This window comes from Stigmatopora argus, chromosome 14, assembly GCF_051989625.1.
Source record: "Stigmatopora argus isolate UIUO_Sarg chromosome 14, RoL_Sarg_1.0, whole genome shotgun sequence".
In the NCBI taxonomy this organism is placed as follows: domain Eukaryota; kingdom Metazoa; phylum Chordata; class Actinopteri; order Syngnathiformes; family Syngnathidae; genus Stigmatopora; species Stigmatopora argus.
This window is the reverse complement of record NC_135400.1, coordinates 10,272,583-10,287,243: the sequence shown is the minus strand read 5'-3', so window position 1 is coordinate 10,287,243 and position 14,661 is coordinate 10,272,583. Positions and strand designations below refer to the sequence as shown.

Genomic DNA, 14,661 nt, shown 5'->3' with positions numbered 1-14,661 from the left:
AAAAACTGTTCATTTTCAGAGCAACCCTTATTGTTATATCATCTTACTGATTTTTTCATTTCTATAAATGTATTTCATTTTTTTGTAAAAAAAAAAAGGGAAATCTTTACAGTGTTATTGTTTTTATTGTTATTGTTATTTTTGGCTATTACTTCCTGTCATGATAAATTGACAAACCAGCAACTCAATGATTATCAATTCAAGAACTATCTTCATAGCCAATTTCATAAATTGTTGACATAAAAACCTACTGCTGATCACTAGATGGCAGCAGCACAAAAGTATATTTATATATTTCATCAATTCATTTACGAGAAAGGTCGCGAGGCTGCTGGAGCGCATCTCAGCTAAATATATAGGCAATAAATATATATTAGTAAATGAAATTTTGTAATGCTGTGGTGCTTTGTTTATTTTATTTTTTAAATTGATTGTAAGTCCAGTGTAGCCTGGTACATAGTAGCACAGTATTCTGGCCTACAGAAGGAAAATGATTTTTTTTTGTTTCCTCCAGTTTATTTTTGCCCACTAGTGTCTTTTCCTCATGTAACAAAGTCCAATCAGTCGCTTCTTTTAATTATCAGAGTGGGGTCACAGCTGTCCCCCTTCCACATCTTCTGGGACCAAATGCTTTGAGCCTTACGATGACCTCCGCGTGACCTTCAAGGACCACGCCCCTTTTTCTATTTAGCAAGACAACTAGTGGCCCTGGGCCAAATGTAGTTGACGCGAAGACGCCGTTTTTGTTGACTGGTACTTATTTGGTCTTGATGATGATAAGGGGGGGAAAAAAGCGAAAAGGAAGTCTCAATCCCAAAAGGTAAGAAGGTAAAAAAAAGGCCCAGTGTGTAATGCCAATACACGCAGGAACAATAAAAGACAACAATGAAGGTGCCCTCGCCCCAGTGAACCTCCTGAATCCATTTGTGCGCGTGTGGGCGGGCGTGCAGACATGATTTCATTTGCGAGTGCCTCGGCTGGAGAATAAGAATGAGAAAGAGGAGGGAGCGAGACGAAAAGGACGAGGAGGAGGACGACAGTCAGTTGGCGACTGACTGGACGACGGACGCTTGCCAGAAAGTGTGTGGGAGGGGGATCCAGCCTGCGACCTGACCGGCCGGGATGCTTTCATCTCAACAGGTTGGTTTTTTTTATGCTTTGCTTTTTTTTTTTTCTCTTCTATCCTCGAAATGTTGATGTTCATATAAATTATCGAATGATCATAGACAGACCCTCCCAGCTAATTTGATTGGTCGTCTTTTGCCGTCAACGGTACCGTAACACGATCACTACAAGTGATGCATTTGTAATATTAAGTAATATTTAGTGTTCATAGATCATAGCTAAGGGTTGCTACCAATGAGCATCATAATCGTCGACTAAATAACGATTATTTCTGTGACAATATTTTAATAGAAATTAAAATGAATCAATAATATAAAAAAATACTGTTTTTCAATTATTATTTTTTCAAAAAAATAATATTTAGTTTTTCTTCCCTTAAAAATGGTATGGAAAAGGGAATCAATCAAAATAATATGTATGGTTTAAAGCGTGAAAGAAAAAGGTTTGAACAATTTTGAGGTCAACATTTTCTCCAAATATTTGTCGATAATTTTGATCATCATTAGGTGAGCGTCAGTCGATTCGTCGTGACAGTGACAGGCTGTTTTCATACCTGTCAACCTCTGCCGATAACTGCCCTTATAAATGATTATGATTCCCCTTACAAACCCCAAAAAAACCTTGCAAACACCGTACGACTCGTACGAGTCGTACGGTGTTTGCAAGGTTTTTTGGGGGTTTGTAAGGGGAATCATAATCATTTATAAGGGCAGTTATCGGCAAAGGTTGACAGGTATGTTTTAGCGTTTTCATGTTACGCATCACGCCTTAAAAAGTTGCTCAAGTAAGCTGTTGTGACTTTCACATTACACCGTGTGCTCGTCTTTTCAAGATGTATTGTGTTTCCATGGCCAAGTGTGTGCTGCTGAGCGCTTGCATGTTGACGTGTGCGGCGTACAACGTAGATACACGATTCCCGCTCATCAAAATGGGAACAAACGGGAGTTTCTTTGGACTCTCGGTTGCTTTGCATTCGGACCTCAAGTCACATACGCACCTGTGAGTAACCTCTGACCTTTGATCATTTCACACACACATCAACTTCGCATTCATTTTGTGTGTTGTTACCTGTACTGGCCAAAGCCTATTGGTCGGTGCTCCCAGGGAGAAGGCGGAGCCCGGTGTCCCAGCCAATCGAACGGGGGCCGTGTACAGTTGCCCGATCACTTCGGGCAGATCGGATTGCATGAGACTGTCGCTCATCAAGCCAGGTAAGGCGAATGGAAGAAGCCACGCCCAGCAGATGCAGGCCACGCCCCCTCCTCCCACTCATCAATACTGCGTTTCAGACTTGGACCCGTCTGAGGACCTGGTTGAAGACATGTGGCTGGGCGTGTCGGTGGCCAGTCAGGGAGCTCTTGGGGGGCGTGTCCTGGTAAAACTGCAACTGATTCACAGCTGAACCGCCAGCCAATAGAATTTTCTGACAAGAGATGAGAAAAAATGTTTGGTTTTTCAGCAGGTTGATGTCAACTCATTTGCTGCCATTGACATTGCTTTCAAATTTTTCGAGCCTTAAACACAATGAAAGTTGACTGAAGTCAATCAAAAACACAGCAATTTTGACACTTTTGGCAATTTTGTCAATGTTTTCCGATTCTATCGATTTCATTGGATTGCTATTTCATACCTGTCAACCTCTGCCGATAACTGCCCTTATAAATGATTATGATTCCCCTTACAAACCCCCAAAAAACCTTACAAACACCGTACGGTGTTTGTAAGGTTTTTTGGGGGTTTGTAAGGGGAATCATAATCATTTATAAGGGCAGTTATCGGCAGAGGTTGGCAGGTATGCTATTGTCAAAGCTGGGTTGGATTCTACAAATTAATTTTAAAAAGTGCCTTACCGTTTTTTGGTGCCTCCTCTGTACGAAAGGATAATTCGTAATCTGTTCCCGGGCCAGCAGGCCAGATCGCCCTCTCTCAAGGCCGGAGTAGCCGACGTCAAGCCATCCATCCTTCTGTCGATCTGCCGTGGCCGGAAAGCAGAGAAGAATCCCGGGTTTCGGCACCAAAATGTCAAAGCTGGGTTGCCTCGACAATAATCTTCATACAGAGGAAGCAGCAAAACACGTGGTAGTTTTTAACTCCCGGCCGAAAGAGGTTATCTGGAAGGGAGGCCTCATCTCGACCGCTCTCAAAATGGTCGCCGCTCGGTCCGCTTCCTTGGTTCTTGGCTAGCCCCCACCCTTCCTAAGAAGGGGGCGAGCGGACGGACAGAGCCAGCGTCCACGTCGAGGTTCCCCAACCAGATACGCCGTCCGCTCGGTCGGTGATGGTATTTAATAGAAGTTAGGCGGAGACAAACTTTAGGCGGGAACACGAAAGGGGTGGGTTATATACAAAGTGATGACAGGCCTTGACCTGTAGGTGTCAGTAAAAATTCTATTCTAGTAACTAAATTCATAAGAGTGCAGAAGGGTGCAAGATTAAATATAAGAATACAGTTCATATTTCACAGCTATTTAACAGATTGATTTTATCGATCCAGGTCGCAGTATGTAAATCACAAATTTCCCAACGATGTGATATTATGATATTTTCCAGCAGGACGAGGGCCTTCAATCAATGTTTTGATTTGTAATTGTTCCTGCAGGCCTGCGGTCATCGCTTCGTGAAGGTTTACGGTGCGTCTAAACTCCGGCACATGATCGGTCGCTGCTATCTGCGCAGCAGCGACCTGCGCTACGATGACGCTGACGACCGTTGGCGGGCTACCGAGCAGGTGTGCAGGTACGCGACGCCGACGGCGCAATGCTCACGAGCCCCTCCGCTTACCGTCTTGCGTGTGCGAGTAGTCACCTGGGAGACTTGAGCGGCGAGGTCATGTGTAACTCGGGCATGTCCGCAGCCATTTTCCGCCACGACATCGTCATCGGGTCACCAGGAAGTTACCAATGGCAAGGTGCATCCTTCGCAGTCTTACCATGTGTTTTTGCTTCTTTGTATTATTCTCCTCGTTTTTCGGCTCCATTGCAGGAAACGTCCACGTGACATGGAGCAATCCTCACATTCTTTTCGACACTAGGAGAAGTTCCTTCCCAAACTTGCAGCGCAGAAACATCTACATAGGTCAGACAACAAGCTACAGAACACTTCCAGCAAACGGCTCCACTAATTGGGCCATTCATTACCATCAACGTCAACAGAGATTCAGGCAATTTGAACTGAATTGAAATGGATTGGAAGTACTACGCCATAACGCAGGACAATGCGGCCTATACGGTGAATTATTTCAAAATAGAAAAAAGATAAACAGATAAAACGCTAAATCAAATTAGTTTTGACCTCTATGAATGAAATTCAAGGAAAAAAAATAACTATCTTGAATAAAATGTGAAAAAAACTCACTTGTGCATGTGATTGCTCGCTCAGGGCGCCGCCATCTAGACTGCTACGGACACACTTCCTGGTTGTACTGCTCACGTGACTTCCTTTTTAAATTTGTCTACGTAAACAACACCCTTTAGGAATGTGCAATCCAGCAGGCAATTCTTTGGATTCATACAGTATCTCAGAAATACCACAGGCGATGTTTTTCTTAAGATTGAAAGTAATACTTTTGTACTCCCTCTTAAAACCATGAATATGGAGGTGAAAATTGTGAATCAGGGGGGGTCTCATACGAGAGAAATTGTAAAATTCAATGATTTTATGGCAATTTGAGGGTACGGCTTATACGTGGAGGAGGCTAATATGCGAGAAAATACAGTATATTGCCATTAATGGTAGTTAGAAATGCATTTTCTAAGAGGCGTAAGCAAATTTACCTTTTGTCAATGTTCGTGGTGGGGTCAAGGAAGCTTGAAACTACTAACGGACCCTTTTAAAATGATGTTTGTGTTGAGATTGGCTAAATGCTGTTGTGGTTGCGTGCAGGATACTCAGTCACTCAGGCTGCAGGTCTTCTTTCTCGGGATGACGTCACCATAGTGGCAGGTGAAGACTTTTTTCGTGTCTTACCAATCATTTGAACATGGATGTTTGAGGAACACGTTTGGACAAGTTGGAGCAAGTAGTAGTATACGTGATAAAAGTGGAGTTGCTCGCTGAAACAGGTGCCCCGAAGGACACCAAGGAGGATGCTCGCGGTTCTGTGATATTGGCGGTCAAAGACAGCGACGGCGGGCTGTCCGTCCGGCAGACACTGCGAGGGGAGCAGACGGGCTCGTACTTTGGAAATGCCGTAGCTGCCGCTGACCTGAATGGCGACGGGTGAGTAAGACCACGCCCTTAGCTGTTACAATATCCGACTGAGCGCTCCCACAGGTGGTGCGATCTGCTGGTTGGCGCCCCGTTTTACTTCCAGCAGGGCCAGGAAGAAGCGGGCGGGGCCGTGTACGTGTATGTTAACGCGTGGGGGCATTTTGGGTCAAGGCCCACGTCGGTGCTGAGGGGGCCACCGGCGTCGGCATTCGGGATGGCCGTCGCCCACGTCGGGGACCTTGATGGGGACGGCTTCCAGGGTGAGGGGGCTACAAGTGAGGTCTCGCGATCTCATGATTACGGGATGTGACGGCAAAGCTGTCATGCAGATTTTGCGGTGGGTGCCCCATTCCGTGGAACTGGAAGCGTGATGATCTGGCGTGGGAGCAGCGGCGGTCTTGCCATAGAACCCAGCCAGGTGCTGTCCACACATATGCGCACACAAGCTTGAGCCTAAATGCACTTTGTCTCTCCTTGCAGGTCATCAGTGGTAGTAGTTTGTCTCCCCGCTTTTCCACATTGGGGTTCTCCTTATCGGGTGGAGTGGACGTGGACGGCAACACAATTCCAGACCTTCTGGTTGGCTCTCTGGATGACGCTGTCGTCCTGCTCAGGCACAGATGTTCATTTCTAATTCGGCCACTTTCCAATCACAAACAGCGACACAAAATCAGGCAATCATTACTTGTGCTAATTGTGCATTCAGGTCTCGTCCGATTATAGAGTTCAACAAAACCATCCGTGTATCTCCAAATATGGTGGACCCCAACGCCTGTGACTTTTGGTGAGACCAATCAACTTTGGCAACATGCTAACTGCATATTAACTGTGTGGTGTGTGCCAGTATCGAGGTGGAGGTGTGTTTCTGGTACACATGGCGCAACCAGGAGACGCACCAGCGAGACAATATCAGTGAGTTGGATACAAAACACACACATTAGCATGCACATAAAGTCTAAATAGAGGTGCGTCATCAACAGAATCCCCTTTCCTTTAAAGTCATTGGCTCAGACAATGGATTGACAGGCTGAAACTGCCAATTAAAGGTGACAATTTATCAAACGTGACGTCAACACCCACGACAACAGAATGTCTTTGCGTGTCCTTGCTGTGTCTCATGTGTGAAATAAATACAACAAGCGGCTGTATGACCTTGTTTTGCTAATTGGACCAATCGGAATCAAGGTCACAATAGCTATTACACAAACAGGGAATCACTCTAGACTCGCTCTTTGACTTACAAATTGAATTAATTCAGAGTGTAAGCAGACAATTCCCTAAAAATTCTCAATTTGGAGAATTAGTCAGTCAAGATCCACGATTGTGTAAACGTGGGTGTTGCTGACGACATCTCGTCACCGTTGGCGCATCCGCCAGCTGTCCAGTTCACAGTGGTTGCTGACGTTGGCAGCCTGAAGCCCCGCCTGCGTTTCCGCAGCAATGGCCACAACATGTACTTGAGCTCCCTGCTGGTTCCACGACGTCGCTGCAGAACTCTCAGCGTCGGACTGGTGGTGAGACTTCCCCAGACCTGGCGGGAAGGGGGCAAGTCACTTGGAAGGCATTAACCGTTTGCTAGGGACTTTGCCTCAGACCCCAGTCCAGAATCACGTGGAGGCGTTGGTGTTCTCACTGAACGCATCCTTGAAACAGATGATCCCAGAAAACAGAGACCCCATCCAAGATCTGACAGCCTTCCCCGTGATGGGCCAAACATCACGACCCATCAGGACCCAGGTTTGTGCATGGTGGATTTTCAGTAGACTACAATTAGTTTGCATGAAAAAGGGGAAGAGAGACAAGAAATGTTGCATTGGTTCCCCAGGTGCACATCCAGAAGGCGTGTGGTTTCGATAATCGTTGCCACAGTAACCTGCAGATGGCTGCCCAATTCACTGATGCTAGGCAGCAGCCGCTGAGCACGTAAATCTGAAAAGCACCATTCCCCGTGGGCTCAGAGGACCTCTGTTGATGGGCCGTCCTCTTCCAGGCAGTCCGGCCGTCAAGTATGGTTCTATGAAGGTGGCACTGAGCGGCTACTTCTGCAGGTGAAGGTCAGCAACACTGGAGAGGATGCTCACCTGGCAACTCTCAAGGTTGCCTTCCCACCTGTGTTGGTCTACTCAGGAGTCCGGACGAAGGTCTGTTCAATGAGTCACTGGACCTTAACATTGTTGGGAGAGCTACACCTTGATTGATGGAACTTGGACCTGACATGAACTTGACTTAACCAAGTTTGCAAAATGCTTTTTTAGGGTGGTGTCCAGGAAGTCCAATGTTCTGTGGAAGGCTCCGTGGTTCTGTGTGACCTGGGGAACCCATTCAAAAGCAATCAGACGGTATGAAACGTACTTCTGTCCTTTGATTTCTTTCTTGTTTAATCACCCCCTCACTCTTTCTTTGCTGCTGTAGGGGCGCTAATTTCTGTCTTTCTTCCAGGTTGAAGTGTGGCTAATATATGAGCCTTCAAAAATCAGATGGGACACTCACCAGGTGGAGACACTGCTCCAGATGTCCACGTATGACATACCCCTTCTTACACCAAAAAAAATTCATAAAGAAAACAGGATTGGCCTCTTAACCAGTCCTGCACGTGCCCCGAAACAAATGTGCGATATTAAATGGGGTTCTAAGGGATACATTTGGTGAAGTTATTTTCTGTTGAAGAGGTCTTGAACATTTAGGTAGTGAAGAAAGTGAATAAAACCTACAGAGTTTAGGGTTGTACATGATTGATTGTTTTGTTCATTAGTGGTTGGATTTATAAGGGGGAGGTCTTGAGAAAAAAATGTCTCACTAGACTAGAAAAGTTTGAGAAGGTCCACTTAGGAATTATATTATATGCTGTTTCCAGGCTCAGTGAGCAAGCGGAGATGCTTCCAATCTCTCTGTCCCTGGCCGTCAACTACTCGGCAGATATTTCACTCACGTTGTGAGTACGTGGATGAGGTCGGGGAACCTGTCCCTGCATGACCCTCTTCTCGCTGGTCGCAGGACACATCAACCGGGCTCCGTTCCCTACAGCGGTGATGTGCTGGGAGAGTCGGCCATGAGCACCACGGAGGATGTGGGCCCTCTACTTATCTTCACCTTACAGGTCAGTCCAAGGCTGGCTTGTTCTAACTGAGGATTACTGAGGAAATTATTTTAGGCATTCTGGTGAAAGTAGAAAGTCTACTCTGTCTTTTGGTTCTCATGTTGTCAGAACAGAACTTGTTTGGACCCTTTTGGTAGGTGCACTTGGGCAGAAAGCAGCTTGATCGCCAAGACGACCTGGAGTTGACTTTCGATTGGCCAAGCGAGCTGGCTAATGGGAAGCGGCTGCTTTATCTGACGGAGATTTCGCTAAATGGAACAGCTGATGCGCAATGTCTTCCACCGGGTGACGTCGTCAACCCTCTCAGGCTGAAGGTCGAAAATTACCAATGCCACAAGTTCAAATTCAGACTTGAACAGGCCAGGGTTAGGCTAACTGATGTAACGTAATGAGCACACGCATGTTATGGATGTTGCTCAACAGCTGTCCCGAGAGAGGAACATGGGAAGGAAGCGGCGGAGCCTGTCCCGAGAGGATGAAGTGAGGACGGTTGGGGGGACGGGACTCGGTTCACTTGTCCGTCACTTGCAGGCTCGCAACGATAGATCTTACATCTTGGTAGGGCCACAGAAAAATACTAGTTTAACTTTATATATGAGAAATGATGATTAGAAATGTAAGTCATTGTGTCCTTGTTTTTTGCATGTTGTTGTAGGACTGTGTGAACGGCGGTGCCAAGTGTGTCCGCTTTGTGTGTCAGCTGTCACACGTGAAGACGAGCGCAAGCCTGACACTACGTGCACGACTGTGGAAGGCCACCATGTTAGAGGTTCTTCTCTTCCACAATATTCATTATGACGTTTTTGGTAGACATCATATGCCTAATTAGTACGAGTGGACCTTAAATGTGGTATACTAGAAGAATTCCAATGACATTTTGGAGACAGCTTCATTGGGTGGACCTGGGTCGACCACCCTAGTAATGTCTGTATTTTCGTGTGCTAGCACTATACGGATGCAACGGGCGTGCTAATACGAGGTTGGGCCACTCTCGGACTGGGCGCCATCGCCACGGAGGCCCCCAGTGCTCAGGTGCTGCTAGCATCATGGTTTTGATTACTGACACGAGAAATAATCACAAATGACTGTGGTCGTTGACAGCTGGAGGTACAAGTTTATCCTGACTTGAAGGGTCGCATGGGAAGCGGGGTCTCCTTTTGGACATTGGTGATGGCTGTCCTGGCCGGACTGGCCCTATTGGCTCTCATTTGTGTCGTGTTATGGAAGGTAATTTTTTTGAACGAGTCTTGCTCGTGTCCCCGCTAACTTCCTGTTTTACGTGTCACAGTGCGGCTTCTTCAGACGTGGGGGAGGGTGTGGAGCACCGGCGCAGTACCAGGGTCGTCTGGTGGCAGCAGAGGATCGTCACGCCTCCCAGGATGCCGTCTTGGCTGAAACGCCAAGCAAACCTAAACCCTGGCGCACGTGGGTTGCTGTGAATGGATGTGTGATGGAAACGCCATGCCAATTCGGGACTCTCTAGTCAGGGGGTCACCTACTGTACATGGTTATGGGGAAGTTCCCGGTTCTTACGAATGCAAAATGAAATACTACTGCTGGGTTACTACTACTTGGAACGTACTGGCATCCATGTGTCCGCAATGAATTTTACTCATCAACACAGACAAAAATTTAAATAGGGCTCAGAGGATCGATGCATATAAATACCTACCAAATTTAGATTTTACCATAACCCCGAATAATCAAAAGTATCAATTTAAAATCTACAATTAATCTATTTTATCAGGCCTGAGATTTAAGGAAATTTCTGAGGATTGATGTGTATATATTTCTAGAACCATATTTAATTCTGATAACTCAACAAATAACAGAGTAGCAATTTTAGTTCGGGGCACCCATGAAGACAGTAAGTAAGCAACACCTTGAGACCACCCTCTGGGTGGTCTATAAAAAGCTCCCAACTGAGATGTGCTTAAATGATTGTGTACTTGTATTGGTTGACATTGAAAAATGACAATCTTTTAGTCTAAATGTTTTGTATATGAATCGTGCGTTTTGTAGAACTTGTAACTGTCTGGTTGCTAACGCTAGGCTATGCTATGAGTCTGAAATTGTTATTGCTAATTTTTGTAAACTTTGTGGTGTCAAAGTTGTTTGTTGATTAAAATTACCAATAACAACAAACTCAAAAGAATATCAACATTTGACTAATAAACGAAAAAACAAGCAAGTAAATTCCCATAGATTAAAATTTAAAATAGACATTGTTCTTTTTTCGTGGTTTAAAAATATAAAAACTTTTCATTTAAAAATAATTTTTTTATAGTTTACTTATTTTTTTATTATTAATGTATAAAATGTAATGCTAAGAGTTTAATTTGAGTTGTCCCCCTGTTTTAGAAGTTTGTTTTTTGCAACAAAAAAGAAAAACTGAATATTAGCTTTTCCCCTTTTATTTTTTATAGAAAATGAAGAAAACAACGATTTTTAGTCACTGGCTATCATTGACATCAATGGAAGTCATACAAAGAAAGTTAATCCAAGTAAATGCAGTTTTAGCACATGTACTGTCATTTAAGAAGATACAATCCATTTCCCAGTCTATGGGGAATGGACATCTATTTCCATCAATCAGAGCCAAGGAGCTATATCAAAGTAGGAATGTTGTTGATGTGTTCCTTATTTTGAGTGGTATTATACCAAAAGATACTATGTGTTCAAATGAAAAAGAGCTGGTTTGTCTATTACCGCTAATGGCAGCCAATGAGTAATGTCTTATGAAGCTGAACCTTTCTTTTTGCGAGTTGTTGAAGCACCAGTCCATCTCCTCCAGCATCTACCACACGGACAGGTCGAGATCTTCATCCTGCCAAAGGTCTTCCTCCTCAACCAGCGCCTGGGCCTTGTACGGTGACAATATAATCAGTACCGATCGATGGTCAGAGAACAAGCAGGAAAGCTCACCTGGTCCTCGCAGACCCGCACGATTCCTTGTGGCTCCTCAGAAAAGAGATGTTCAGGTGAGCGTCTCAGTTCTACCATCACCTTGCCCTCACCTGACGGACACACGCGTCAGCTGGGAGGATATCGCCATGGCGACCGGCAGGCACGAGTGGTACCAGCTTACCTAGAAGAACCAGCACCACCGTGGAGAAGGCTTGCACTGCAGCTTTGTCTCTAACCAACTTGTGCAAGAAGCTGCGCTTCTGAATCATCGACTCGGGACCTGTGGAGACAACAACTGCTACTGTCTTGTATGACTGGTTTGGACTTGCGCTGCCACAATTGATTGACTAATCGACCACTTACCGATGGTCGACATCTATTTCGATAGTCGATTCATCATTTAGAAAAATTGCTCACCTCAGAATTGCATACCTGTCAACCTCTGCCGATAACTGCCCTTATAAACGAGTCGTACGGTGTTTGTAAGGTTTTTTGGGGGTTTGTAAGGGGAATCATAATCATTTATAAGGGCAGTTATCGGCAGAGGTTGAAAGGTATGGAATTGTCCGAATCACATGTGTCAAAGTGGCGGCCCGGGGGCCAAATCTGGCCCGCCGTATCATTTTGTGTGGCCTGGGAAAGTAGCTGACTTTCTGTTTTAGGATCAAATTAAAATGAAGAGTATAGATGTATATTACATTTCCTGATTTTCCCCCTTTTAAATCAATAATTGTAATTTTTTAATCATTTTTTTCTGTTTTTAGTTCAAAAATCATTTTGTAAAAACTAAAAAAAATATATAAAAAAGCTAAAATAAACATTGTTTTGGATCTATAAAAACTGAATATTCAGGGCTTTTAATCCAGTTCTTTTAATCCATTTATTTAAAAAAATCTAAATATTGTATCTAAAATGGTCCGGCCCACATGAAATCAAGTTGACATTAACACGGCCCGCGAACCAACCCGAGTCTGACACCCCTGGTCTAAATGAACCAGTTATTGGTAGATATTCTGTTTTTTAAATGGTTGATTCATTTTTTGTTTACATAAAAAACTGGCTCATTCATTTAAAATTTGTATTATTGTAATTTTTGTATTAGAACCGTCTATTTTTTTTCTCCTTTGGTATAAACATTGGCATATTCAATATGCAAAATGGCCCTAACCCTAAAAAAAAAAAAACATTTATGTGGCTCAAAAATTGATGATTTAGACCAGGGGTGTCAAACTCGGGTTGGTTCGCGGGCCGCATTAACGTCAACTCCATTTCATGTGGGCCAGACCATTTTAGATCTAATATTTATATATATATATTTTTAAATTGGATTAAAAGAACTGGATCAAAAGCCCTAAATAGTCAGTTTTTATAGATCTAAAGCAATGTTTATTTGAGCTTTTTTTCTTAGTAATGGAAAATTTCTTCATGTTTTTCATTTCAAATGGAAACTAAATATATATTTTTAATTATGTTCAATATTAAAGTGGAAAACGGAAAATATCTATATATTTATTTTTAGATCTTACAAAATGCGATTTGAACTAAAACATAAAAGAAATAAAATTGGATTGAAAATATTGCAATGATTGATTTCAAAAAGGGGAAAATCAGGAAATGTAATGTACATCTGTAACCATTTGAATTTGATCCTAAAACAGAAAGTCGGCACTCATGATTTACTTTCTCGGGCCGCACAAAATGATGTGGCGGGCCAGATTTGGCCCCAGGGCCACCACTTTGACACCTGTGATTTAGACAATTATTGGTCAACAATATCACTAAATGATTTATTGACAATTGATCAAAACACTTAATTCAATCATCAATTAGTCAAACAATTCAAGCCTACTCAATGTGCAAAAAAAACCCTTTAAAAATATTAACGTACAAGACAATACGTTACGTTTGGTACAACTAACCAGTGCTCATGTAGACGTGGTCCACCGAGGCAGCTCCTCGCGTGATCACACCATGACGTGGGAAGGAGATCTGGACCACGCAGCCTAGCCTGACACGCACACGCCCGCTCACACCCGCTTCCTCTTCATCCTCCTCTTCCTCTGTGGGAAGCTCCTTCAGCTGCAGATCGCATAGCAAATCCTCAGGTCACGTGATACGCTCAAGACATCATTCACAAAACGGTCGTTGAAATTACGTCAATGATGTCAGATGTCCACCCGTTGAACCCCAAGCAGTGATTGGCCAAGTCCACACAGCGGCCATGGTTCAGGGGTCTGCTGCCAGACAGGAAATGTGGGGTCTTCTTGGTGCTCAGCTTCACCTGAGCACACAAAGGACACTTTAGTGAACTTACCAAAAGGAGAATATACAAGTTGCGTGTGAGTACCTTGAGAGGCGTGTCCTGGAAAAGAGAGCGTCCATCGGTGTTGCGCTGAGCTTTGCAGGCGTGTTTTTCCGAGTAGAACTTAATCATGCCGTTGAAACCGGGCGGGTAAAACGGGGCATTAGGGTTCACCTTGACCAGGTACAGTGGGCCGAAGGCCGAAAAGAGTGTGGACAAGTGCTCCTATGACACACATGTACATGTTTAATTATCGTTTTATGCAGCAAATTCACACGCGAATATACGATGTAGACAAAAACTCCATAATAAATTCAAGTATATACATGACTACACACTGCGAGTAAGTTGTTAGCGTGAATACTGACGTGTACTTGTGCCTCGGTGAATTCCTGCCTTATGTTCCACACAAACAAAGTCTTGTTGTTCTCCACAGGAACCAAAAAGTCCAGCAGATCCACCTCCATTAGCAATTAAACAACTTTCTTCTTCACCGCCCGGAACCCCATTATATTACTATTCTATATATATTTCTTTTTTTTATCATTTGTTGTCTGCCGTCAAAAACTCAAGTACGCTCGTGGAGAACACAATTGCCGCGTTTCCGGGAAAAGGCGGGGCTTCATATACTGGCCAATGAAATAAAAGGATGACGACACAGATTACGGGGTTTTCGCGTCACGTGACTTGGTTTGAACGTATTAAAAAAACTTTGAAATGAATGACGTCCAAATCAAAAGTGAAGGGACTTCCCTCTGAAAAGATCAATTACACTAGTGACAAAAGCACTTCCCACGCATTTGTTTTTCATTTTATTACATCATTTTCACTTGGACGTGCACTTAAAAACCCAAAATGCAAAAATGTAACATTGAAAAAAATCTAAAAATAATTAAAAATGTCCCTTGTTTTTGCTTTTAAGTAGATGTTAAATTAAATTCAGATAGCTCATTAAAATACATATCAAAAACAAAAATCACTTAAGAAATAACACTAACAGAAAAAAGGGAAAGACAGGCAT

The 14,661-nt window shown here is 43.7% G+C and overlaps 2 protein-coding genes across 2 annotated transcripts; one reads left to right on the top strand and one right to left on the bottom strand.

The window, feature by feature from the left end:
• The first annotated feature begins 1,010 nt into the window (after positions 1 to 1,010).
• On the top strand, positions 1,011 to 10,450 carry LOC144088264 (integrin alpha-3-like). Its single transcript, XM_077618585.1, has 28 exons — positions 1,011 to 1,140; positions 1,958 to 2,124; positions 2,209 to 2,336; positions 2,415 to 2,500; positions 3,725 to 3,861; positions 3,927 to 4,033; positions 4,108 to 4,200; positions 5,008 to 5,067; positions 5,187 to 5,343; positions 5,398 to 5,594; positions 5,664 to 5,752; positions 5,815 to 5,948; positions 6,041 to 6,118; positions 6,179 to 6,246; positions 6,712 to 6,848; positions 6,928 to 7,071; positions 7,160 to 7,257; positions 7,325 to 7,475; positions 7,590 to 7,673; positions 7,774 to 7,853; positions 8,189 to 8,266; positions 8,329 to 8,431; positions 8,569 to 8,796; positions 8,855 to 8,989; positions 9,087 to 9,200; positions 9,377 to 9,463; positions 9,533 to 9,658; positions 9,720 to 10,450. Exons 1-28 carry the CDS (start codon positions 1,123 to 1,125, stop codon positions 9,912 to 9,914), a joined length of 3,279 nt encoding a protein of 1,092 aa, XP_077474711.1. The 5' UTR covers positions 1,011 to 1,122; the 3' UTR covers positions 9,915 to 10,450.
• Positions 10,451 to 10,829: 379 nt separating this feature from the next.
• On the bottom strand, positions 10,830 to 14,259 carry rdm1 (RAD52 motif containing 1). Its single transcript, XM_077619934.1, has 7 exons — positions 14,009 to 14,259; positions 13,686 to 13,865; positions 13,494 to 13,619; positions 13,258 to 13,417; positions 11,520 to 11,618; positions 11,357 to 11,448; positions 10,830 to 11,294 (listed from the first exon to the last, which is right to left on the bottom strand). The coding sequence occupies exons 1-7, from the start codon at positions 14,105 to 14,107 to the stop codon at positions 11,229 to 11,231; spliced, it is 822 nt and encodes a 273-aa protein (XP_077476060.1). The 5' UTR covers positions 14,108 to 14,259; the 3' UTR covers positions 10,830 to 11,228.
• Between the last annotated feature and the right edge of the window lie 402 nt (positions 14,260 to 14,661).

What these genes read in the sequence shown, in the direction of transcription:
- LOC144088264 (XM_077618585.1), top strand. An exon ending in CTCAAGTCACATACGCACCT is followed by an intron (nt 2,125 to 2,208) that starts GTGAGTAACCTC and finishes TACTGGCCAAAG; the next exon opens with CCTATTGGTCGGTGCTCCCA. An exon ending in CATTCAAAAGCAATCAGACG is followed by an intron (nt 7,674 to 7,773) that starts GTATGAAACGTA and finishes TCTTTCTTCCAG; the next exon opens with GTTGAAGTGTGGCTAATATA.
- rdm1 (XM_077619934.1), bottom strand. Translation starts at nt 14,107, where the DNA reads ATGGAGGTGGATCTGCTGGACTTTTTGGTTCCTGTGGAGAACAACAAG. An exon ending in GGACATCTGACATCATTGAC is followed by an intron (nt 13,418 to 13,493) that starts GTAATTTCAACG and finishes TGCGATCTGCAG; the next exon opens with CTGAAGGAGCTTCCCACAGA. An exon ending in TGCGGGTCTGCGAGGACCAG is followed by an intron (nt 11,295 to 11,356) that starts GTGAGCTTTCCT and finishes TCACCGTACAAG; the next exon opens with GCCCAGGCGCTGGTTGAGGA.